Source organism: Culex quinquefasciatus, chromosome 2 (assembly GCF_015732765.1).
Source record: "Culex quinquefasciatus strain JHB chromosome 2, VPISU_Cqui_1.0_pri_paternal, whole genome shotgun sequence".
Classification (NCBI taxonomy): Eukaryota; Metazoa; Arthropoda; class Insecta; order Diptera; family Culicidae; genus Culex; species Culex quinquefasciatus.
The window spans coordinates 126,264,924-126,290,045 of record NC_051862.1 but is presented as its reverse complement, the minus strand read 5'-3'; the positions used below and the strand labels follow the sequence as shown (position 1 = coordinate 126,290,045).

The 25,122-nt window shown below is 44.1% G+C and overlaps 1 protein-coding gene across 1 annotated transcript; it reads left to right on the top strand.

Moving 5' to 3' along the window:
- Positions 1 to 463: 463 nt before the first annotated feature.
- On the top strand, positions 464 to 24,868 carry LOC6038262 (BRCA2-interacting transcriptional repressor EMSY). The gene is made up of 7 exons (XM_038252356.1): positions 464 to 900; positions 1,072 to 1,246; positions 15,834 to 16,206; positions 16,263 to 18,965; positions 19,031 to 19,121; positions 22,558 to 22,953; positions 23,660 to 24,868. Exons 1-7 carry the CDS (start codon positions 840 to 842, stop codon positions 23,695 to 23,697), a joined length of 3,837 nt encoding a protein of 1,278 aa, XP_038108284.1. The 5' UTR covers positions 464 to 839; the 3' UTR covers positions 23,698 to 24,868.
- The last annotated feature ends 254 nt before the right edge of the window (positions 24,869 to 25,122 follow it).

Below are 25,122 nucleotides of genomic sequence, written 5' to 3'. Positions count from 1 at the left end.
GCAACTTCACAGAAAGTTTAACTCCATGTTGCACACACTCTCACTTTTAATTTCTCGATACACCGCAGCGGTACGCAGCCTACGCAGCTGAAAAGAAACAGAAACGGAAAGTGACGTTTCTTCGAGCGGTGCTTGTTTGCAAAATGCAAAATTAAATAACTTGGATTTGCTTATTTGAATGCGACTGCAAATTACAAACGATACAATAATTTAAAAAAAATGAATTGCCTTTTAATGACTGAATTTGTTTGTATACAAACGTCAGCCTGCATGTGGATCTGTGTAACATTTTTACACGGATCTGTGTTTTGTGGATTTTGCGTGTATCTTTGTTTCTGGGGTTCGTTTTTTTTCCCCACCCAAACAAACGCCCCTCGTTTGGCGTTTGTTTTGAAGCGGCGCCGCAACTTTTGTCAGTGCTGCCGCACGCATCATGAGGAAAAAAGTTGGTGTTGCCAGCGATGAGTTTTGACGTTTCATAAACAGAAATGGAAGAGGAGGGCATATTATGCGAGTGTTGAATTTTTGTACGACGGATTTCTTCGCTTGTTTTGGAATCGTCGCCCAGGAGAAGTGTTTTCCCGTGCCGTGGACCCGACCGCGGGTCAGCTATGTAAAGACATTTTGAACCGTGTGGTGTGAGCAGCAGTGCCATTTGTCCCAGGGTGCCCCCGCGGAACAAGCCCCCTAGGAAAATCGCGCCGCGCACACACGCCAAAAAGTGGTGCCCGAACGAAACGAAACGAAAGTGGCGTTTGCGAGGCAAAACTGAAAAAAACGCCAACAGAAGGACAATTTTTGTGACCCCTAGAGTGTGTGAGAGCGCGGAGTTGGGCAGGATGTGGCCGCTCAAGCTGGACATGACCCGGGACGAGAGCCGCGGGATGTTGCGTCGGTTGGGTAAGTTTTGTGGCCGCGCAATTTTTGCCATTTTCGCCTTCCCTGCTTGGGAGCGCTTGCCTTTGCCTAACAATATTTTCTGCTCTTTCATCTTCGCCTGCACCCTGTGTTGGATTCGATTGGAACTCGGTGCTTCTCGGGGATGGCCCGTCCCGATGGTGGCCGCAACAGAACTGGACACGTACTCCAGCGTGATGAGTACGTTCCGGGCGCAGGGCGCGCTCTGCAAGGAGAAGGCACGCATCCTCGAGGAACTGCGGAAGCTGCTGCACATTTCGCAGGACCGCCACAAGGCCGAAGCGCGGCGGGTGGCCAACGACGAGCGGCTCACGACGGTGGCCGAAATGTGAGTACGAAGGGGGAGTGGACGAGGCCTTTCTTTAAACATAAGCGTAATTTTAAGTGTTTTATTCTGCGTAACAGAATCTGGGGTGAATAGGGACATTCGCGAAGAAGAAATTTGCTGATTTTTAGTCGAGTTCAACACAGTAATGTTAATCGTTGAGCATTAATTAGCTGAAATTTGCTGTCCCTATTCACCCCAGATGAGGTTTTACTGTGTTAAAAGGTGAAAACCATAACACAATCAGTATAATTCAATAACTGGAGCAATTTTACACAACATCAAAGGTAAGTAGTGGAAAATGTTCGCTTTAATGAGAGGAAATTCTCGTACCGTATTCGTAATCCCGTTAAGATTTGTGTGCTGATTGCATGCAGATTGCCGGTTTTCAAATTCCCACCAAATTATTTGTTACTTGATTGCAGTTTAAAATCGCTGTTCAAAATCAGAAATCTATTCTCAGTGTGACTCTTATTTTTGCTCTACCTGCAATAATAAAAATTAAAAAGTTATCAAAATGCAGTATGATGACAAATCCAAAACTGTAAACCGCTACATATTGGAAACTATTCGGACTTCATTTTAAAGCTGCACTTAAAATCCGATAGTTTGACACCCTTGAGTTTGTATTCCGTTGGTTTGACAAAATCAATTTAAAATTCGCCATCCCCAAACACCCCTTTTCCCCCTTTGTTAACTAATTGGTAAGGCTAGTGATTTTTCGCGATTTCGCGGAAGCCGCGTAATCCGTGAAATTTAGTAAATACCGTGAAATGCCGCGAAATTTGAAATAGTTCTAAGAAAAATGCTTTTCAGAGCAATAAAGCATTGATTTTTTTTTATTTGTAAGCTTTACAAGTTCCCAAATTTAGATTTTTTTTTAATATCGTTCATTGCAATATTTTTCGATGTACAGAGAATTAATTGAAAATTTCTAACAAAATTTCTTGACTTCGCAAAAATGTAAAATAACGTTATTGAAAACTACAGTAAAAGAAGAAGTAAAGAAAATAGCTATTTTATATTTTGAAGAGAAGAGAATTTTAATATTTGGTTATAAATGAAGTTTTTTTATTCAATTGATTTAAAATACAACACAGGTTGAAAAAAAGTTTACTTTGAATTTTGTATGATAACATACAAATAAATATAAATAAATGCTTCAAATGAAATTTGCCTGATCTTTGTTTGATTGCAAAAAATATCTTTATTTATTTATTTTACATTTATTCTGCTGATTCTACTTTTAGGTTTTGCTTCGATTTAGAAATGTTTTAGCAAAATCAATTTCGAACTTCTCATTAAGATTAAAATAGCTAAATCATAATTTAGCTGAAGCAAATACAGTAGTTGTTCGGTAACTGGGCGTTGTTTAACTGGGCTGCTTTTTAACTGGGCGCTCGATAACTGGGCCGTAGCCCAGTTAAAAAGCAGACAAACGTCAAAAAACCAAAACAAACCAAAATGACCGAGGGGTTAATGGATGCAAAAATAATATTCAATAAATAAATAATCTTTTTTCAAACTTTTGTTTAATTTCAAGTTACAATTTAAGAAATATGTAATGTAAGCATTGCAAATAAATTTGAGTAACTCTTATTTTTATATTTCATCTGGAAAATATTATGCATCGGTGGTCCCCTCGTTATTTTTTGTTCAGCCCAGTTAACGAGCAACATTCGGTGACTGGGCTACGTTCTCAGCCCAGTTACCGAACAACTACTGTACTGCATAATTTAAAAAAATTTAACCAATATTTTTTTTTGGAAATCGAATAATATGTGTGAGGTGGTTTTATTTGTATCTTGAACTACTGCTTACTTTTTTAGACACTTAGCTGTACATAAATATGCTTAAAATAAGTATTTTTATGTTTATTTTGAGCAGATTTTAGAGTGTCGTGAAATCCGTGGTTTCAAAAACTAACATCACGCGTAATTTCGATTATTTTTTTGCCGTGAAAAATCACTAGCGCTACTAATTGGTAATAATGCATAATTCGTGCTTGCCATTTCATTAGTGCACATAACCTTTATAAACAAGAGTGTGTCCCTTTCATACCTTATGTAAACTGTCATTTGAGTGAAAGGGATACACTATTGTTTACAAAAGTTATGTGCCCTTTTGAAATGGTAGGCTCCAATTTCGACTTGCATAATTTGTTTTCTACACTTGCAACAATTTACAAATCATTTGAGCAGTGTTTTTCCTTTTTTCATTACCACATCATATTAAATGGGTACCGTAAAACGGGGTGTCTTTGATAGCCGGGGTGACTTTGATAGGTTTGAGATTTTTCCGAAAAATGAAAAGTACAACTCAAATACGTACGGAATGGTATTGAATCATACTGACCGTGGTAGAGAAGTGTTCAAAGTACCTTAAGAAAAACTTTTCATAAAATTTTGAAAAGTTTAAAAAGTTAGTTAACTATAATTAAGAAAATGTTGATGAAAAACATTATTTAAATCTTCTCAAAGTGTCATGTTTTTCTCAACGAACATAATTTTGAATCGGAAAACGAAATGCATTTTCGGATTTTTTGGACAATTTTCCACTAGGAGAAAGTTGAATAAGTTTCTAAATAATAAATGTTATGTGTTTTTGAAACATAAATAAATAACAATCTTTTTTTTAATAGGCATTTTCAGTTGAACAAATTTCATATAAAATGTGAAAACTTTTGCTTCTAATTCAGTTTTAAATGCAATATTAATCGATAATTTTATAGACATATCAAGTTTTAACAAATTTCAGGCAAAATTCTGACTTTTGAACAATTTTACCTGAAATTTATATGTATTTTGTTAAAAAGCTTATAAACTCAGTTAACTAAATATAAACATTGATTTTTTCCTAGAAAACTAAATAATCTAATCTAATCTAATCTAATCTAACCCTATCGCAGCCAGTCTTTCGAGGGCATCCTGGAGAATGCCTTAGGTTGATTGACGCCTAGCATCTTCTTGTCATTATCAACATTTGCAGTGCGCCATTGCATTAGAATGCATTGAAACATCACAAACGTCGAAGCGGCCAGGCCAACTGCGTAAAGTTAACCGCAAAGATGATTCGTTAAAATGTATTGCGTTTGAGCACGAATGTTCAAACAACAAAACATTTAATGAATCTACAGGGGAGGAAGAAACGTGGGGATCCCCCGCTCACGTTCCTGGTTATTAAAGCAATGAATCGTTGGGAGCACCACGCTAAGAAGTTCTGGTGCCCCGGGACCCTCGAGGATGGGACACTGTATTTCCACAGATGCCCTGGCCCTTTTTGCCGTGGTTATAGCGCCACAACTCGCTCACTGTGGGTAGGTAAACATAGATGAGTATAAATTATAAATACAATTAAACATTCTAGGAAAATTTCTAAGACAGTAGAGAGCGAGAAAGTAATGCTTAGAATCAGATCAAATCAGATTAAAAAAATAAAATAAATAAATACAATGCCAACATACCTTTTAATATTTACAGTTGAGTGTGCGCTCACACTTACCTGAAAACAGAAAGAGCTTACCTCAAGTGTGATGCCCTTTGACCCTCTCTGCATCTTGCAAGGTTCATTTCAAAGATCGACTGTCAAAGCATGGCTTTCTACCTACAGCCTTGCTGTCAAAGTCAAGCTGGTGAGCTCCGCGAAAGCAGCTGTCAGTATTCGCACACGAATACTATTACGCCGCTCGTCAACTTCCACACTTAGCGAGGCGAGGATATCGAAGCAAGCACGTGCACGTGAATTCTCTCACGCTCATTTATGTTGTGGCTCTTCTCTGGCAGCGACGTCTAAGCCGCTCTGCCCTGCTGCAGCTCACTTACACTACGTCACAACTACTACGACCACAATGAAAGGCTTGGCGATGCTGCATGTTGCTCAGCTTTCTTCACGACTAGCATGTTTCAAATTCTTACCAGAACTCTTTTTCCTAGAAAACTAAATAAGCAACCTTAGTAATGTTACATATGACGTAAAAATAAAGTTTGAACACCTTAAATCTGATTTTAACAAGAAAAACTAAGACTATCAAAGTCACCCCGGAATTCAAAATAAAATTTTTTAGCGTAACTATTTTTAAAAACAATATTGAAAAAACTTTTTTTAAAAAAATGGTATATGGACCATATGTGGGCTACCCCAGTACATGTTTTAAAAATAATAATCTCAAGACAAGCCTTACCAGTTGGAAAATATTCCAAAAATAAATTGAAATCCTATCAAAGTCACCCCGGTTTACGGTAATTCTCTACCAACTCACTCGAAATCGGGAAAAGTTGCCCCGACCCCTCTTCGATTTGCGTGAAACTTTGTCCTAAGGGGTAACTTTTGTCCCTGATCACGAATCCGAGATCCGTTTTTTGATATCTCGTGACGGAGGGGCGGTACGACCCCTTCCATTTTTGAACATGCGATAAAAGAGGTGTTTTTCAATAATTTGCAGCCTGAAACGGTGATGAGATAGAAATTTGGTGTCAAAGGGACTTTTATGTAAAATTAGACGCCCGGTTTGATGGCGTACTCAGAATTCCGAAAAAACGTATTTTTCATTGAAAAAAACACTAAAAAAGTTTTAAAAATTCTCCCATTTTCCGTTACTCGACTGTAAAAAATTTTGGAACATGTTATTTTATGGGAAATTTAATGTACTTTTCGAATCTACATTGACCCAGAAGGGTCATTTTTTCATTTAGAACAAATATTTTCATTTTAAAATTTCGTGTTTTTTCTAACTTTGCAGGGTTATTTTTTAGAGTGTAACAATGTTCTACAAAGTTGTAGAGCAGACAATTACAAATATTTTGATATATAGACATAAGGGGTTTGCTTATAAACATCACGAGTTATCGCGATTTTACGAAAATGGCGGAGAATTACCCAAATATTAGTAGGAACCTTTACGAAAAAAAATACCTTTCAATACCAGTGCTGAAAAGTAGACTAAAATGAGTGCTGAAAAGTTTAACTTTTCAACACCTGTATCGAAAAGTAACATTTTTCATTTTTTTTTTTGTTTTGAACGGTGAATTGACCTAACACATGGATGTTGGGCATAAAATTCCATTCAAAAAGCGTTTTTCGGAACTGCAAAAAATGTTATAAGCAAAAAATTTTTCAGCTCTCATCATATTTATCTAACTCGGTAAACCTCAATGAATAAATCTGGAGTTTTTTTTTTGAAAAGGTCCAATAAAACAAATTTTCAGTTTTTGCTTTTTGGGTGTTTTTTGATTCCCCTGACTCAAGGCGGTTTCAAAAACACTCAAAAAGCAAAAACTGGAAATTTGGTTTATTGGACCTTTTCAAAAAAAACTCCAGAAATGTACGACTTGTGCTGAAAAAATCTATTTCCTTCTATTCTATATTTCCTTCACTTCCATTGTTTTGAAACTTCACCTTTTACTTAAGGGGTTACATACATGTAAATCGTCAAAAATGTCCGAGGTTGGTGTGGGCACACATTTTATTTTTTTTTATAATCTGTCTGCAGGGCATTTAAATGTACATTTTCATATATTATCAAAATAAATATGAAGACATTTGAATGTACCATTGCCGAGATATAGCTATTTTAAGTTAGCATTTTCAAAAAACGGGTGCCACGATATCTCAACACTGCTTTGACCAAATCAGCTCAAATTTTTGGTGAAAACTCGTTAAACTGGTCCCGTGTGCATGATGAAGGCCGATTTTCAAAATCTTAATTTTAATAAAAGATAAAATAATTTTTATTTTTTTCATATCAAAAAACGTCAGTTTTTGATTTTTGTATTTTTTAAAAAAGAAAAATTTAAAAATCGGACTTCGTCATGCACACGGAATATGTCTTGGGAGTCTTCACTTAAAATTTCAGCCAATTTGGTCCATCCCATCTTGAGATATCGTGGCACCCGTAAATCAACTCCTTGTTTAGAGAAAAACGTTCAAAAAGTTTGACAGTTCGCTTTGCGCATGGCGAAATTGTGAACTTGAATCGTCTCTTACTCAGTCCAGTCATAAAATATCTTCGTGAAACTTTCAGGAGTTATTGAAAATCATCTTTTTAGTAAATTTAGTGAATTTTCTGTAAAATGAAATTTTGTGATTTTCTACATGTATGTAACCCCTTAAGCAAGTGCGGTTCGATAGAGAGCCTATATGGAGAGGCGAAATGTCACTCTCAGGGTTCCAATCGAACTGTCAAATCGGGGTTCCAATCGAGCAACAAGATCATGCAAGAACAGGGTTGGAATCAATTTAAAATAATTTTGGCAAAAAAACGAGACTTATATCAATCACAAGTAATGTAAAACTGTCGTGGATAATAATCTGATAGTTTTTGTTACGTTTTTGCTTGTTTGGTACAAGAAAAGTGCCAGCACCAAAGAAAAACTACAAGTTTTTCAACCTTACATTTTAATGACTTTGGGTGTTTGAAATTTATCCCAGAACATTTCATTTCCCTATGTAGGTCCCTAGGTTCGAGCCCTTACTCAATTTATGGAATGATTAAAGAATTAACACAAATATTACTATTGAGCAGTTCTCTCAGATTTCAGTCATTCAATTTTTTTTGTATTTTTTAATTCGACTGAAACTTTTTTGGTGCCTTCGGTATGCCCAAAGAAGCCATTTTGCATCATTAAAAATGATGTATGAAAATTCAAAAATCTGTATCTTTTGAAGGATTTTTTTTATCGATTTGATGTTTTCGGCAAAGTTGTAGGTATAGATACGGACTACACTAGAAAAAAATGATACACGGTAAAAAAAATTTTGGTGACTTTTTATTTAACTTTTTATCACTATAACTTGATTTGCAAAAAACACTATTTTTAATTTTTTTATTTTTTGATATGTTTTAGAGGACATAAAATGCCAACTTTTTGAGCGAGTTATGAATTTTTTAATCAATACTGTTTTTTTTTCAGAAAATTTAAATATTAGTCGCAAAAAAATTTCAACTTCACTTTTTTTTGTTTATTTGCCGTCTTTTCAGACTTGATTTTATCTTACTAACTAAGTAACAATATTTTACTTCTAAACACAGACTTACTGCACAAATTAAAGTCAAAATGTTCTAAAATACTCGGATGATTAAACTTCCTACAACAGGCGTCAAGAGGGTTGTGATGTCCATAGTTGGTCGTGTGTCTCGGTATAGAAAGTAGCTGGTAGTTACGAAGCTCTCTCGACGGCACCCGGATGTGTACCTCTTCCAGCAGCTCACTACAGTCGATATTGTTCCGCAAAACGTCAAATACAAACAGTCGTTGAAGTAGATTCCTCCTGTGTTGAAGTGTTGGCAAGCCGGCCAGCGCGCACAGATCCGAGTAGGGTGCCAAAGTGCCAGGGTCGTTCCAGGGCAACACTCGAGCAGCAAATCTCACGAACCGACGCTGGATGCTCTCGATCTTCTGCTGGTGGACGGCGTAATACGGTGCCCACACCGGTACGGCGTACTCCAATACACTGCGGACCAGCGAAAGGTACAGGGTTTTCAAGACTCTAAGGTCAGTGAAGCCAGCTGCATTTCGTCGGAGAAAACCAAGCATAGCGTAGGATTTGGCCACGGAGATGGAGACGTGCTTGTTGAATTCCATCTTGCAGTCAATCGTGACGCCTAAGTCCACGATGGATTGAACTCGTTCAAGTGCTGATTGATCCATGTTGTACTCAGCTAGGATTGGCCTCCGGATCCTGTAGAACGAGATCAGTTTGCACTTTTTCTCGTTTACTTCCATTCCATTTTGAGCGCACCATCGAAGCAGCGTGTTGATGTCGTTCTGAAGCGCACGAACGTCACCGTCATCGCTAATTTGTCGGAAGATTTTGAGGTCGTCGGCGTAGAGTAGCTTACTCGACTGAAGACGGGAGCACAAATCGTTGATGAACAGCACGAAGATCAGCGGCCCGAGATGACTTCCTTGGGGAACACCAGAGTGGATATCGTAACCGGACGAGAGGGAACCGGCAACCTTTACGTAAGCGGAGCGGTTGGACAGGTACGAGTTTAGCCAACGTGTGACCCAGTCAGGTAGGCCGAGCGCCGTCAGTTTGGCGATCGTAAGCTTGTGCGGGACTCGATCGAAGGCCTTGGCGAAGTCGACGTAGATCGCATCAACTTGTTGTCGTTTCTCCATCCTCCGGATTATCCAGTTTGTATAAGCCATCAGATTGACGTGGTAGATCGCTGCTTCATGAAGCCGTGCTGGAATTCCGAGACGATGTTTTTCACGGACGGGTAAATGTGGTCAACAAGCAACTTTTCCAGGACCTTAGCCAAACAGTTCAGTATTGAGATCGACCGGTAATTCTCAATTTTGCTTCGACTACCCGATTTGTGAATCGGGGTTATTGAGGCGACCTTCCACTCCGACGGGAAGACACCTTCGGAAAGCGAGCGGTTAAAAATGCTTGTGACGGGACGGGCAAGCGAGTTGCAACAGTTCTTGACGACGGATGGTGGGATCCGGTCGGGTCCCGGGCCTTTTGCTGCATCCACAGAGCTTAAAGCTGTCTTGACTTCCGCGACCGAAACAGTTAGCAACGGGAGGTTGATGTTGAATGTCACATGTTCGTTAAGCTGCTCTGCGGTGACCGTGGGTTCAGTCGGGCTGTGAACGGATTCGAAAACCGTGCAAAAGGTTGGCGGCTGCCTCCGGAGAAGTTGACTTTTCCTCGCGATACGACATCTCTGTTGGTATTTCACCCATCTGCTTCCTCTCCTTGACATACGACCAGAAGTTCTTTGGATTGGACTGGAGACTGTCCTGGACTCCCGCGATGTAGTTCCGGTAGCTAGTATCCTGTTGCTCCGCAAATTCGGTTTCGAGGTAGGAAAGTGTGACCTTGTTCCCCCACGAACTTCGAAGCAGGAACCGTTTACGTGCCTTCCGCAATTGGTTGCGTAAGTTTCGAAGGTGCGCATTCCACCAAGGTGGCGTTCTGGAAGGACAGTGGAATCGCCTGGCCCGAACTGGTACTGTGTCGCGTAGAACGTTGAGCAGCTTGTCATAGAACTCCGCGACGGCGCCATCGATTGAGCTCGCTGTATCCATCGTACTCCAATCAGCAGCTTCCAACCTTGAATTCAATGTTTCGAAGTCACAACGATTGAAGTCAAACTCTTGAATATCCTGATCGATCGGTTCGGAACCGGACGGGCGAGTGCTGGTCTCCAGTTTCAGAACGAATGGGGGATGTGGAGCGTCTACCGGCAGGAGCGAATTTGGGGGCTGTAAAAGCTCAAAAGCTGCCGCATCATTAACAAAAGCGAGATCTAATATACGATCGGCGTTGTTTAGCAGGAAGTTCATTTGCACCAGACCGTTGGACAGTAGGGTTTCGGTGAGAGCCACCTCTGAATCCGACGACGCGTTTGCGGGAAGAAAGCCGCCGACATCTTCATCAAAACCCAGACGAGATCTGGCAAGTTGTAGTCCCCGAGAACAGCCACCACGTCTCGATCTGTTGCTTGCTCGAGTATTCGTTGAACGGATTCAGCGTGAATGGTGTACACGTCGGTGGTAGAGCGTGGCCGGATGTAAATTCCGCAAACGTATAGCGCGTAGGAGTGGAAGTTGATACGAACTGTAGACTGCTCCAACTGTTCGCAGTTTGACAGTTCAACCTCTCTAGCTCCAAGGCCGCTTTTGACAGCAACAAGTGTACCTCCTCCACGGGCTGCGCTGGACGTTGCGGCATTTCTGTCGAGTCGGAAGATCTTGTAGTTCGCGGAAAATTCTGAGTCCAAAATTTTGCCGTGCAGCCAGGTTTCGGTGAGGACTACTACGTCGTAGTCGCTGGACAATAGGGCAAGCCGCAGTTTATCCGTTTTAGTCCGCATGCCTCGGATGTTCTGGTAGTAGATGGTCAGGTGGTGTGGCGGGCTGCAAGCCGGAAAATTGTCAGGACGATAAAAACTGTGGATTCGGAATACTCGCCTGGAGTTGATTGTTGGAAGACCCTCACGACTTCCGAGCGCAGGGCCGGGACGACTTGGCTGGCCGCTGGCTGGTAGCGCGACTGCGCCGGAGCGATTGGGGGCTTCCATGGTGCTTTCTGACAGGCGTCCCGGTGTTGGCAGCGCAGCATAGGCATGGTCCGTAGATGAGGTATCCGTCTGATGCGAAACCGTGGCAGTTTCCGCCGACGACGGCGACAGACGTTGCGTTGATTCAGGATAGGAAGTGGTGCTGAAAGTTGGAAAGCGTTTGGGTGCGGAAGCGTTGCTAATATACGGGTACTTGCCTGTGAGGCAAGGTTGGCGACTCCTATCTCGCACTCCGTCCACAGGACCGGGACAGGTTGTGTCGGCAGCGGCAAACGGGGGTGCAACTGTGACGGATGGAGTAGGAGTCGCCATGTTGCCTTGCTTCGTATATCCCGGTCTTAGCCCGACGTCGAGTTCGCTGCGACTGGAGGTCCTCTGGGAGTTGTAGACGTGTCCATGTCCTCCGTTCCGCGCTCCCCCTGTGGTGCTATCGGGTTGCCCGCTACCACCAGCGGCTTTAGCACTGCCGATTTCCCCGTCAGCATGACCACGTTTTTTGTCCTGCCCTCGAATTCACGGACTGTGAGGTTTTCCGGCCACGTACCGTGCTCAAAGGCAACTTGCTTGAATTCCGGTCTGACGCTGACTTTGAAGGATACGAAGGAAAGCGTGGACAGATCTTTCCCCTTCGGGACCAGCTTCTGGACCTTCGGCAAATCTTCCATGTCCAAAAACTCACGGACCAGCTGGGCGACATCGTCTTCGGAGGTGGTTGGTGCAAAAGCCGATAGGTACAGGTGAACCAGCTCATCGTCTCCCTCGTCAGAAATATCCACCGTTTGCATCGTGACGTTGAGCGTTTTTGGTTCCCGCCCACAGCGGTTCCATTTCTGCGATGTTTTGGGGTCCTCGAGAACTGCGATGCTACGGAGCCATTTTTAAAACCGCGCGGTTTTAACGGAGTGGTCGGCCGCTGGGTCGGTTGTTTGTCGATCTTGGCCGTAAGGGATAGGATCGCTGTTTTCAGCTCCGAAACATCCGCTTGAAGCGAGCTCAGTGCGTCCGGTGCACCGCTAGTGGCCGGAGCCGGGCGAAAAGTATCCGCAGGAAAGTGCGATTCGCAAAGTTTGCCGCGCAGGTGTCACACATCCAAAACATGTTTCCCTCGTACAAAGCCAATTGGTCGAGCAGTGGGTAGTCCACCTTCGCACAGATCATGTGGAACACTGCACCACAAAAACCACGGCAGAAAATCCTGTCAGAATCTGCCACATTCTTCTGGCACTTTTTGCACATCGACATTTTGCTCCTCCCGGTAACGATGCTCTTACTGACGCGGGGCTTCCGCTAGCGTCGTATAGATGGCAGTGCGCAACGGTGAGCAGTGATATGGGAGCGAGGATGAGTTGGTCTCACTGCGAGGGTTCGGCTAAGTGATCGCAGAAAGGTAAACAATTTTGCCGCAGACACGAAAAACACTGCTCTAATTATCGGCTTTTTCGCAATATTTTCAACCGCCAACACAGCACACGGTAGAGGAGTTGTCCCAGGAAACTGTTGACACCAGAATTGATACGGAACAGTAAGTATAACACCAAAATAAAACGAGTTGAAAGTCGCGAGTAAACAATAACTGCAGTACAAACGACGTCTCCACAGAGAAAAAGTAAAATCAAATTTGCAATCCAGTTGCAAAGTAACCGCCGACCTTACAAGTCGCATTTTCAACGCCAGTCCGCAGTTTGTGTGCGCGTCGCCGCTTTTTTAAAAAATGTGCACCGTAGACAAAAACAGTGTGGTTCTGGATTTTTGTCAACTCCAAAACCAACCAAGCCCAAAACTTGTAAAAAAAGTTCTCGCAGACCTTCAAGTAAACCAAGAAAACTTGCGAGCATTGCAATTATGCAATAGAAGAAGAATAGCCGTGTTGCAGTTCGCCGACTCAGCAGTGGCCTCGTCCATCATCGACAAACCTCTGGTATATCAGGGTTGCAAAATCCCGATCTAGGTACCTGGACAACAACGCTACGGAAGTTCGTGTGCTTGACCTACCTCTAGACATAAGCAATGATGACGTAGTCAAAGTGACGAGTAAATACGGCGAAATTTTGACCATCACCAACGACCGCTGGATTAACTTCTTCCCAGGAATCCCAAATGGAGTTCGGACCCTGCGGATCTTGCTGAAACAGCCAACGCCGAAATCAATCACTGTAAACAATGCTGCTGCAACAGTGACGATTATAGGCAAATAATCGCTTTGCAAACTCAAAGCAAAGAACAAAAAATGTGCGGATTCGAGTAAAAAGGTGAACCAAAAAAGCAGTACACCACCGATTGAACTTGAGCCAAGTAGCAGCAGCAGCAGTAAAGGCAAAAACAGTGATCCTGACCTATATGCAATGCAAACAAGTGAAATTGACGAAGAAGACAACGATGGATTCGAGACCGTGCTTTCTAAGCACACTCGCAAAACCCGGAAGCACTTACAGGCATATTTGGACGCGGATGACGAATTAACAACAAAACGAAGAGAGATGGCTGCAGATGAAACAGATGAAGAAGATGAAGATGTCATTAAAGCAAAATATTATAAGAAAAAATGTTGTGAGATAACTTCTAAATCCCTGGAAGAAGAGGACGAAGATATACTTGAAGAACTTGATAATTCACTCTCTAAATATTCCGCTAAATATTTGAAACATAGACAGAAATCGTTAGAAAAAGGCATGGCAACAATTATTGAAATATAGCCAGACAAGTGATTTTAAACTCTGTAATCTTTCCTCTTTCACTATCCACCTTGAAGAGACGAATGCACAATGGTGTAAAGTCTCTATAATAAAACAAAAAAAAATTGCAATCAAAAAGTACTTTATTGAAATTTTGATAAAGTGCATCGTTTTCAAGTTAAATCCATATTTGAGTGACTTTTTTGAAAATAGTCGCAGTTAATCATTTTTTTTAAATTAATGCACATTTTTGCCCACTTTTGAAAAAAATATTTTTGAAAAGCTGAGAAAATTCTCTATATTTTGCTTTTTTGAACTTTGTTGATACGACCCTTAGTTGCTAAGATATTGTTATGCAGGTTTAAAAACAGGGAAATTGATGTTTTCTAAGTCTCACACAAACAAGCCACCATTTTTTAATGTCGATATCTCAGTTTTTAAAATATTGTTTTCGAAAAGATCGGAAAATTTCACAAATATTTCATGTTATAACTTTGAAAATCGGACCATTAGTTGCTGAGATATCGACATTAGAAAATGATGGATTTGTGTGTGTGTGTGTGTGTGTGTGTGTGTGTGTGTGTGTGTGTGTGTGTGTGTGTGTGTGTGTGTGTGTGTGTGGTCCAATCCAATACCCGCTGGCCGGCAGCGAAATTATGGGAAAGAATAGTTTGTATCAGACTTGGTTTATGCTGATACAACATATCTCAGTCCCGGGTATTAGGTGGTGACAGCCCTTGCGCTGCTTCCAATGACCCATTTCAGAATGGCAGAGATCCTAGCGGCCCAATTCCGAGGTCATTGGGCATTGTCTGGCCCCGCCTAAACATAGAACAAGAACCAGACGAGTCCTCGAACTATCTTTAAACTTCCAATCCCATCAGGCAAAACAGGGATCAGCGCGTTTTTAATAATTGTTGAAGAGTAGGCAAAATGTGAAAATTTCAGTTTGGACAGATCTCACCAAGTTTCTGGTTTCTGGTAGTCCTCAACCTCAACCGATCGCAGACCGCCCACCAAGCTTTGCTGATCTTCCAAGTACTTTTTCTCGATCTGCATCACCTTTTCCAGTATCAGTTGAAATGGCTTGAGCGCTGCTTGATGACACTTCCAAAAATATTCCTTGGCAAACTGCTTTTATTTCTTTCGCACTATTTGATTTTTTTTAACGAGTTGAATACCACCCTTAGAACGAGCTAGCCCACATCACACTAATACTACTGCAAGAGCGAAGCCGCCGCGATGAACTGTCAAACACTTGACCAAGCGGCGAAGAAAACAAAAATCGCAAAAAACTGTCCAAATTCCAAAAATTGCAGGAAATCTTCACTGTCCACATGAAATCTACACATTGTATAGTCTTTTCACTACTTTTCACACGATTTACTATAAAAACTACCGACTAAACAATTCAAATTCCGCGGACCGCACACCGCCAGCCTCTGCTCTCGATGGCAGGGCTGCCAACTCCTAAGAAAATGATGGATTTTTTGGGTTTTTGGGTTACCTACAACTTTGACGAAAACATCAAATCGATAAAAAATTCCTTCAAAAGATACAGATTTTTGAATTTTCATACATCATTTTTGTATGGACAGCTGCCAAATTTGTATGGAAAATTATATGGACAAACTAATCATGCAAAATGGCTTCTTTGGGCATACCGTAGGCACCAAAAAAGTTTCAGTCGGATTTAAAAAATACAAAAATTAAAATTCTAAAAAAGACCGATTTCGTAAAGAATTGCTTTTTGAAAGGTACACAAAAGGCGTCCTTTTAACTAAATTTGGCCCAAAATCGACGGGCGACAAGATAGCACGACCACGACGAAGTGTCAATTCTTCGTGAGGATGCACTGTCCTAAACTGTTTATTTTCTTTCCCAGCATTTCCGGCCCAAACAGCACCCAAGATTGGAGCCGCGAAGGTCGCCGCACGTTCCCCATCCTCCCGCGGACGGCCCCGTACACAGCCCTGTCCTACATCGCCAACACGGTCTGCGAGCAGATAACGCGCGAAAACAGCAAACTTCCGCACCCGTTCGAGACCTCACAGAACCGTCTCCAGAAGGAGCAACAACAGGAAGAGGAACGCAAGCAAAAGCTGCTGCTGGAACAGGCAAAGCTGGCCCAAGCTGCGGTTCCGATTGAAATTAAGGAGGAGGCGGACGAACCGATGGTCGCGGCATTACCAGCTGCAGCGCCGGTTGCGGAACCTGCTCCGAATGTGGTGCACCCCCCGGTCGTAACGGCTGATCCGGTAAGCTATTTGTGATTTCGAGTGGGTTCTTTATGGTGATTGTGATTTGATTTCAGTTTGTCGAGGCCGCCAACAAGAGTTACATCAACAATGATCTGAAGCGATCGTACCCGATCGATCCATTGCCAGCGCTCAGCTCGCCGGTTCCGATCGACGACGATTCGCCGCTTAGGAAGAAGCCACAGCTGTACCAGGAGCTGCAAAAGCAGGAACCGCTGATGCCGCCGCAGTCACCGATTGTGACCTTCCATCAGCAGTTCCTAACGCAGCAGCAGCAGCAGCAGCAGATCCCAGCAGTAGCAGCTGTAGCAGGTCCAATGTCACCCCACAAGAACCTCACGTCGCCCAACAACTTTGGAATGGCTCCGATGGTGCCGATGCCTCAGAACATGAGTAACAACAACTTCAACAATCCGAAACCGGCGCAGGGCAGAAACAGCAATAAAAATACGGAACGACCCCGGAAGTCTTCCGTTTCGAAAAAGAACCAGAACAAAACGAAGACACCATATCAAACCAACAAACAGGCCGGCGGAAAGGCGAACAAGAATTCGATAGCACAAGCACAAATGCAGCAGCAGCAGATGATGCCGGGAGGACCGATCGTGGCCCCGGGAAAGAGCCAGAAGGGCAACAACAACAACAGTGCCAACAGTCCCCATCTGATCCACTCGTACGCGAGTCCACTGATTCCGTACGAAATCCCGCAACAGCACCAGCCCCAACTCGTGGGCGCTACCGCCGAAGTTCCCCACGAACCGCTGCAGCTGCAGAAGCATCTGACCTCGAACGCCGTCTACCAGCCGAATCAGCAGTACGGAATGACCCCGATCAAGTCGGCGCCGTACACGGGACCGTACCAGCAACCGATGGCCAGCATGCCGGCCCCGAATCCGGTCTACGGACAGCAGCACCAGATTCTGCCCTCGTCCAAGAAGGACATCCAGTATAATCTCACCAAGCTGAACCCGACCAACAGCTCCAAGAACAACGTCAACATCCCGCTGAAGCAGTCCGGCGGATCGTCGTCGTCGTCGCTCATGCAGGGCAAGGGTCATCCGCTGTTCAACTATCAGAAGAAATCTCCCTCGAAGAATGTGCTGATTCCGACCTCGTCGGCGGCCGCGGCTCTGGCCAGTTTCGGCATCCCCAAGAACATTCAACCCCGGAAGGATGTCCCGAAGTTCCGCGAGCCGGACCCGTCCGTCAACCCGGCGGACATTCCCAACCCTAAGATCATCTTCTCGACGAGTCATCACCAGGAACCGCAAGCGATCGCGCCGAAATCCTCCGGCAGCCAGATCACGATACTGGACCAGATTACGCTGCATCCACCGCACACGATCGTACCGTCAACTTCCGTTGGCACCGGTCTTACCATCACACCGTCGCAAACCATCGGTCCGGTCACCCACATAACTCCCGCAGCAGTGCCATCATCGCCCGGAACGTCCCCGTTGGCAACGGGTGGCAAGATGATCACGCCGCCCATTGGCACGATCCCCGCAAACAAACTGGTCACGATAAAGGGGCCCAATCTGGCCGGATTCACCCCCGTAAAAAGCGGCAGCAAACTGTCCGTGCACAAGCTCCAGCTGATGCCGATCGGAGGTCAACCGGGTGGAAACAAGAACAACGTCATCGTCCTGCCGGCCAAGGGAGGCACGCTGAACCCGGGCCAGAAGATCACCATCCCGCGAAGTAGTGTCACGAGCGTGGTCGACCCTGCCACGATCATCAGTCCACCGAAGGTGATCGTCCAGCAGCAACCCGATTTGAACAACATCGTACTGCTGGATCTGGCCTCGGAACAGAACAAGCTCAAAACAACCACCCAACCCAAGTCCGTCATCACGGAGGACACTCCGGTGGACATTGTCTCGACCCCGCTCGACGTCGTAACCGGAGCGGTCAAACTTCAGGAACTCAAGGGCTTCCTCTCGCCAGCATCGTCTTCCGGAACGAGCACGACGGCATCACCCCTCACGGAGAAGATGGTCAAACCCCAGCAGCCCAACAGCAGCGCCTCGAAAGCGACCAAATTCGAAGCCGACAGCACAGCACCAGGTCCTTCCGCCGTCCCAATTCCGAAAAAGACAAAAGCAAACCATCAACCCCGGGGATCGACAAGCGTAGCCGCCCTAAGCAAGAAGACGAAAGCAACCACGGCCGCCGCCAGTTCGACAACCACCGCCGGAAGTGACCCCACCACCGCCCGTAACCCCGCCATGAGCAGTTCCACCGACTGGGAACTCGAACTCGACCAAGCGAACCAAGCCACCAACACCAAGCACCCAACCCAACCCAACCCACCCCCAAAAGCCACCCAGAAATCCAGCTCAAGATCCACAATCCCCTCCCTGCCAGTAACCAACCCCCCAATCCCAAAATCCACCACCGCAACACCCTCAACCGGCGCAACATCCAAAAAGGCCGCCCAACCGCTCTCATCAAGCTCGATCAGTTCAACCTCGTCGAACGCGTCGTCCCCAGTGGTCGTCGAGCAGCAGGACGTCCAGCGGATAGCAGCCGCAGTCCAGCAGCCCAGGGTCACGGCACCACCGCCGCCACCGGTCACGCCCGTCGCCCAGAAGATCGTACTGCCGGCGGCGCTCACCACGACGACGACGAGTAGTCCACCGAACGAGCGCAGCAGCGACGACACGTCGGCGACCGATTCCGCCAACGCCGAGGAAGATCCCGACCCGGAGTACCCGGCGTTCCGGGAGGCCACCAGCGAGTCGGACGATGATTACGAGGTGGGTGTTTGAGAGAGGGAGAAAGGTTGTTTTGCCATGGATTGTAATGGATTCTTTCTTTGCAGCACTTTAACGCGGTCATCGAGGAGGATCCGGACCCGGAAGATGCCGAGGACATCCACGGCGAGCGGGTTGAGATTGTCAACGTTGGATACGGTGAGATTTGACTTTGATTTCAACGTTTTTTTTTGTCATTATAGATGAGGCTCGCGGAGATGGGTCTCCAATCCGACAGCATACCGAAAACAAAAGTATTACGAACAATCAAGGTCCTGAACAAACGGCTTAGACCTAGGCACGAAAAGGACTCCGCTTGGAAACTCGGAACATGGAACTGCAGATCACTACGTTTTGTTGTGTACGAGTACGCTCTGTTGAACGAAGCTGAAACCCCGCTTTTTCGATGTTGTAGCAATAGCAATAGCGATCAGCGAGCGGATATGCAAATTGAGGATAAGATGGCGTTTCTTCAACTACAGCATTAACAACGTGCAATGGCCCCACGAAGAAAAAAAACGATGATGATAAAGAAGGCCCGGAAAGTCTGCACTTTGCCACGAATGTCAACGGCGAACTCTGCATCGATTTTACAGCCTCCCGTGGAATGGAGGTCAGGAGCACCTATTTTCCTCGCAAGGATATCCCCAAAGCCACCAGGACATCACCTAACCAACGGACGAAAACGCAATTCGACTACGTCCAGATCGACGGCCGATTCTTCTCGGACGTCTCAAACGTGCGCATCTTTCGCGGTGTGAATATTGACTCGGACCACTACCTAGTTGGAGTTGACATGCGTTCAAAGCTGTTGGCAGTGTTCAACCAACGCCGTTGCCGAAGAGCCCCTCCGTTCAACACCGCGTGTCTGCAGAACGGAGATGTGGCCCAAAGTTACACGCAGCAGCTGGAAGCGAATCTGCCAGGTGAGGAGGAGCTTGGAGCATCCTCGCTCGAGGATGGTTAGAGCCGTATTTGCTCAGCTATCGGCAGTGCAGCGGAATCCATACTGGGTAGTGCGGCCCGAGTCAGTCGAAACGATTGCCAACGAGTGCCAACGGATTACCGCCGAGAAGAAGGAAACGTGGAACGGTACCGGCAGGCTCGGAAACGGCAGGTCACGGTCTTCAAGCTTAAGAAGTGCCAGCAAGAAGACCGAGATTGCGCGGAAATGGAGCAGCTATTCCGAGCTAAAGAAAAGCGGAAATTTTACGAGAAGATGAACCGGTCCCGCAAAGGCTTCGTACTGTGAGCCAACTTGTGCAGGGACAACAAGGGAAACCTGATCGTGAACAAGAGCGAGGTGTTGGAAAGGTGGAAGCAGTACTTCAACGAGCACCTCAAAGGCGAAGAAGCGGACTGAGACGGCTTAGGAGTCAGCCTTGGAGCGCCAGCAGCTGATAAACGGCTGATCTGGAGACGACGAAGAGGTAGATCAGGAAACTGAAGAACAACAGGGCTGTCGGCAAGGATCGGTTACCCGGTGAGCTCTTCAAATATGGAGGAGAGAAACTGGCGAGGGCGCTTCACTGTGTGATATCCAAGATCTGGGAGGAGGAGAAGCTACCGGAGGAATGGATGGATGGTGTCGTGTGTTCCGTCTACAAAAATGGCGATAAGCCGCGGCATCACGCTTATCAACGTGGCCTACAAAATCCTTTACCAGATCCTCTGCCGTCAGCTGTCACCCTATGCAAGGAGGTTCGTGGGGCCCTACCAAGTGGGCTTCACTGGCGCGCGCTACGACGAACTAAATATTTTGACTCCGACAAATCCTCGAGAAATTTCGTCAGTAAAACATTACAGCTTTATCGATTTCAAGGCGGCCTATGATACAGTCGAGAGCGAGCAACTATGGTAGATTATGCACGAGAACGGGTTCCTGGATAAACTGATTCAGCTGATCACGTGAGCTTTTTAACATCGTCCGTGAGGGCATTATTCGTCGATGACATCGACCTAGTGACAAGAAAATTGGAGGCGGCGAAAAATGTCTACACCCGACTGAAGTTACAAGCAAGACGTGTAGGACTGGGCGACGAAGACAAACTACATGAAAGGAAGCGGCTCGAAGGATGTCGGCCCCCAAGTCTCACCCTTCTAGCTACACGCAGAAAAATAAGGCATATTTGGATCAACCAAACGTTTTGTTGATTTGAAAATCAAGATTTTTGATGAATCAACGCTAAACGTCAAAGCAGCTTTTTCAAAACAACAAAATACTTTTGTGGAATTGAAAAAATCAAGGTTTGTTTCAACGCATTTTTTTTGTTGAATACAAAAAAGTGCGTTGAAACAAACCTTGATTTTTTCAACTCCACAAAAGTCTTGATGCTTTGACGTTTAGCGTTGGTTCAAAAAAAAATCTTGATTTCTAAATTAACACCAGCAAAGAGCTCCGGATTCGTATTTTTGCTGGAAATCGTGCTTACTTCGGATTACGAAAGACCCTCACTTTTCGGATCGAGTGCAACGCCGCACGGAGCTGACGATGTACAGAACACTGATTAGACCGGTACTCCTCTATGGCCAGGACGATGTGGCAAGAGGACGAACGTGCCCTTGAAGTCATCGAAGTGGAGTACAGACGTCTGGCGGAGTGTGGCGAAGACGCATGAACCATGAACTGCACGCGTTTCACTCTGGTGAAGATCGAGAGGCTCAGGTGGGCCGACCATGCCACCCGAATGAACGAGAGCCAGCCTGTCTGACTGCTTTTTCAATTGTTGAGCTGGTGGAAAAGGCAGAAGAGAAGAAAAACCGCGCGAACAGTGGGGATATCGAGTGATTGTTGATATCTGGAAGATCTGTAACCTGGAAAGTTGGAGAGTAGCAGCAGTTATTTAAAGAACACCTCAATGGCTGTGATATAGCGCATTAAAATGGCACCGATCTTGAGACGTTGGTTGGAGGAAAGCAGTTGGTGATTTCTATGGCCTGGCAAGATTAAAATCATCCGGATAACTTCGTGGTAAAAGGTGGATTAAGGGTCTCGAGAAAAGTCGTGTTCGTCGACCTCGAATAGCAATGACAAATTAAGCATGAGAATGGATTTCCGGACAAACTAACTCGGCTGATCAAGGCTTCCTTGGATTGTGTAAACTGTCATATGCCAATATCAGAGGATGAACGAAGCTCGAGAGTTACGCCAAGGATTATACTTTTCAAATGCACTGTTCATCGTTGGCCTTGATGGAGTTGTACGAAGTGCGGACATCAGTACGAGAGGCACGATTTGCAGCAAGTCAGATCGACTACTTGCTGATGCCGACGACTCTGACAGAATTGGATTGGAATTGGAGATTTGGAGACTGTAAAAAAGTTATTCGCCAGATTGAAGACACTAGCATAAATCTTGGACTGAGACTCCACGAGACATAGACGCAGGTGCTATGAACGATCTGCGGTGGAGTACGTGCAGCTCAGAACAAATTATGAATAGGAGTGTCAACAACGTCGTTCAAACAGACGCAACCCATCCTGTCTGGTTGCTTTCAGGAATAACAGCCTCATCTAGTTGTGTAGTGTTTGATACATTTATACCAGTCAAAGGACTCCATCTCAATGGTCCACCTCTCTTCCCCCCCATTTCCAGACACATCCCGCGCGCTGATCGCCGACCTGGAGGACACCTCCGGTGGAACTCCCACAGCCGCCACCGCCATGATCGTCGAAGAAGACGATCGCAATGGCGGCGGCACGATCAACCCGTCGAGCATGAACTTTGTGCAGTACATCGAGGAGGCGGACGTCGGCGTCGGCGAGCTGGTGGTGGATGCCAACGGCGGCGCCGCAGGGGAATCGACTTCCGGTGCAAACGGAACGCGAAACATCACCTTCGAGATGGTGGAGATCGACTCGGAGGGGAACAAGCACACGCGGACCATGTCGTACGAGGAGGCGCTCGCCGAGGGCCACATCACGACGGAGGAGGCGGACGTCAAGGGGGGATCTTCCGGGAGTAGTAGTGGGGCAGCGGGGTTGGTGAAAGGTAAGACGAAAATGGCGTCTTAAGCGGGGTGGGTGGGGATGTTTTTTTTTTTGAGGTTAGGATTAAGCTAGACAATTGTCACACCAGTTTACACACACCATTACGAACAGCCATACAGCAAAAACTTGAAGTTTTTGAAGAGATGCAAGTGCGGAAGGGTTATTTATTCAAAATGGGATCGTGGATCTTTTCTTTTTGCGGTGAAATTAAGTAGAGTGAGTTTACTGAACAAATACTGGTCTTGGGGCGTTTGCGACACTCTTGTTACAAGTTTTGAGCGCAGTTTCACTCACACACAACACACACAAAAACACTTGGTTTAGGTTGCTCTTTTTCTCTGAAAATGGTTTACGAAAATAGCGTGTGTCCTCCTACTACTATTATTGCTCTAAGTTTTTCGCTGGTAGGTTTTTTTTCATTTAAAAAATATTATTTTCTTTCGAGGAGAAGAAAAAGAGTGCATTGCCTCTTGCTCTAGCGCGTAAGTTTACATACTCGTTTAAGGAAAGGTGAAAATTTTACACAGGAATTCTGGTGGCAAATTGTTAAGTTTTTTAAAAACGACAGATAATATAACCGAATGCTATTATTAATATGATTTAATAATAATAACGCAAGTCTATATACAAAACAAAAACAAACGCAGCATAAAATATAAATATATATATATTTCTATATCTCTATTGATTTGTTATTTTCGTTTCAGTGTTATCAGACTTTACTTCTTATAGTTTAAAATCATGAAAGAAAAAGAGAGCAAATGGAACGTTTAATTATTTCTAAGCGTGCGTTTAAGCGTTGAATAGTTTTATGAACGAAAATGTGTGAAAAAAGTTGGCGTGGTGCTTCCACAAATGAAGCCACGAGGAAAAAGGCCCCCAATCACGCTGTTCGTTTGTAAATAACATAAACACACCCTTTTTTGTAAATAGTAGCGAATTAAGAGGAGATTGCGAAGTAAAAAAAATGAATAGAAACACACACACATGATGGTATAAGAAGTCGTAGTTAAGCTAAACACACAACTTAGATGTCGTCGTCGTCGTCGTCGTCGTCGTCGCGTATATTCTATAGCAGTAGCAATGTAGAAAAGTTCGAAAAAAAAAACAATAGAAATTGTGTGCACATACAAGCAACTTTGAGCGCTAGGATTATTTCGCACATCATTCACTCACTCACAGCCCACATTTAAAGCTGAGCGCGCATATTTTGATTGATTGTGATTGTTAGTAGAACGAGAGATCCCAGTACATTATAATTACTGCAAACATATATAAATATGACCCTATTATACATGAAGAGTAAGGTAAAACTAAATGCTGTCGAAAGTGGCGTGTACAGGCAACAGTTGGACGTACAATTTAGGCAATGGTAAAATTAACAAGGAGAAAAAACATCAGTTTAACGAAAATTGAGCATAGTTTTTTTTCTACTACTCTAGCTGGTAAGATGTATTAATCTGTAAGGAAGGTTTTAATTTCGCACTGACGCGCAGACCTGATCGAACTACTTTTGTACCGCACTGAAATAAAAAAAACTGAAAAATAAATTCGTTATTTAGTCAGTCAACCCCCCTCACTTAATGGAAAAACACACAAACATTAACACGAGAATAGAACAAAAAAGAGAAAGCGTGGCGTGCAAATAATAATTATTTACAACAAAAATAAAACCACAATATTGATTTCAAGAAACCCGGTGAGGAAAAGGAAACACAACACAAAAACAATGAAAGGAAAAGCATTAAACATGATTTTTAAAAACCAATATTTATATATTGATATAGCGACAAACTCTACAAGTAGTGAAAGAAGAAAACCGGAAAAAGATGTATGAAAACATTGTAGCAGAAGATAATGGATATTATTGTACATTTGATCTTTTTGAAAAGAAATAAAATTTTAATTAATGATAATCGTGATTGTTTTTTTTTGTTTTTTTATGCTAAAGAAGATATAAGATTATGGTAAACAAACAAATAACAAATGAACTAGCACTTTTTGACAGTTTGCCAGCTTTGTTTGTTTGTACAAACGTCAGTCTGCATACATTTTGCCTTGTTTGCTAGCTTGCCGCAAACAAGATTGGCAAACTGTCAAACACGAAAAAGTGCGAGTTTGTTTGTTTGTTTGCGGTAGTGTAATAGCTCCTTCAGCCTACCAACATTTT

Coding starts and splice junctions, on each gene's coding strand:
- LOC6038262 (XM_038252356.1), top strand. CDS start 840: ATGTGGCCGCTCAAGCTGGACATGACCCGGGACGAGAGCCGCGGGATG. Junction 901..1,071: donor CGGGATGTTGCGTCGGTTGG/GTAAGTTTTGTG, acceptor TGGCCGCAACAG/AACTGGACACGTACTCCAGC. Junction 18,966..19,030: donor AGTCGGACGATGATTACGAG/GTGGGTGTTTGA, acceptor CTTTCTTTGCAG/CACTTTAACGCGGTCATCGA.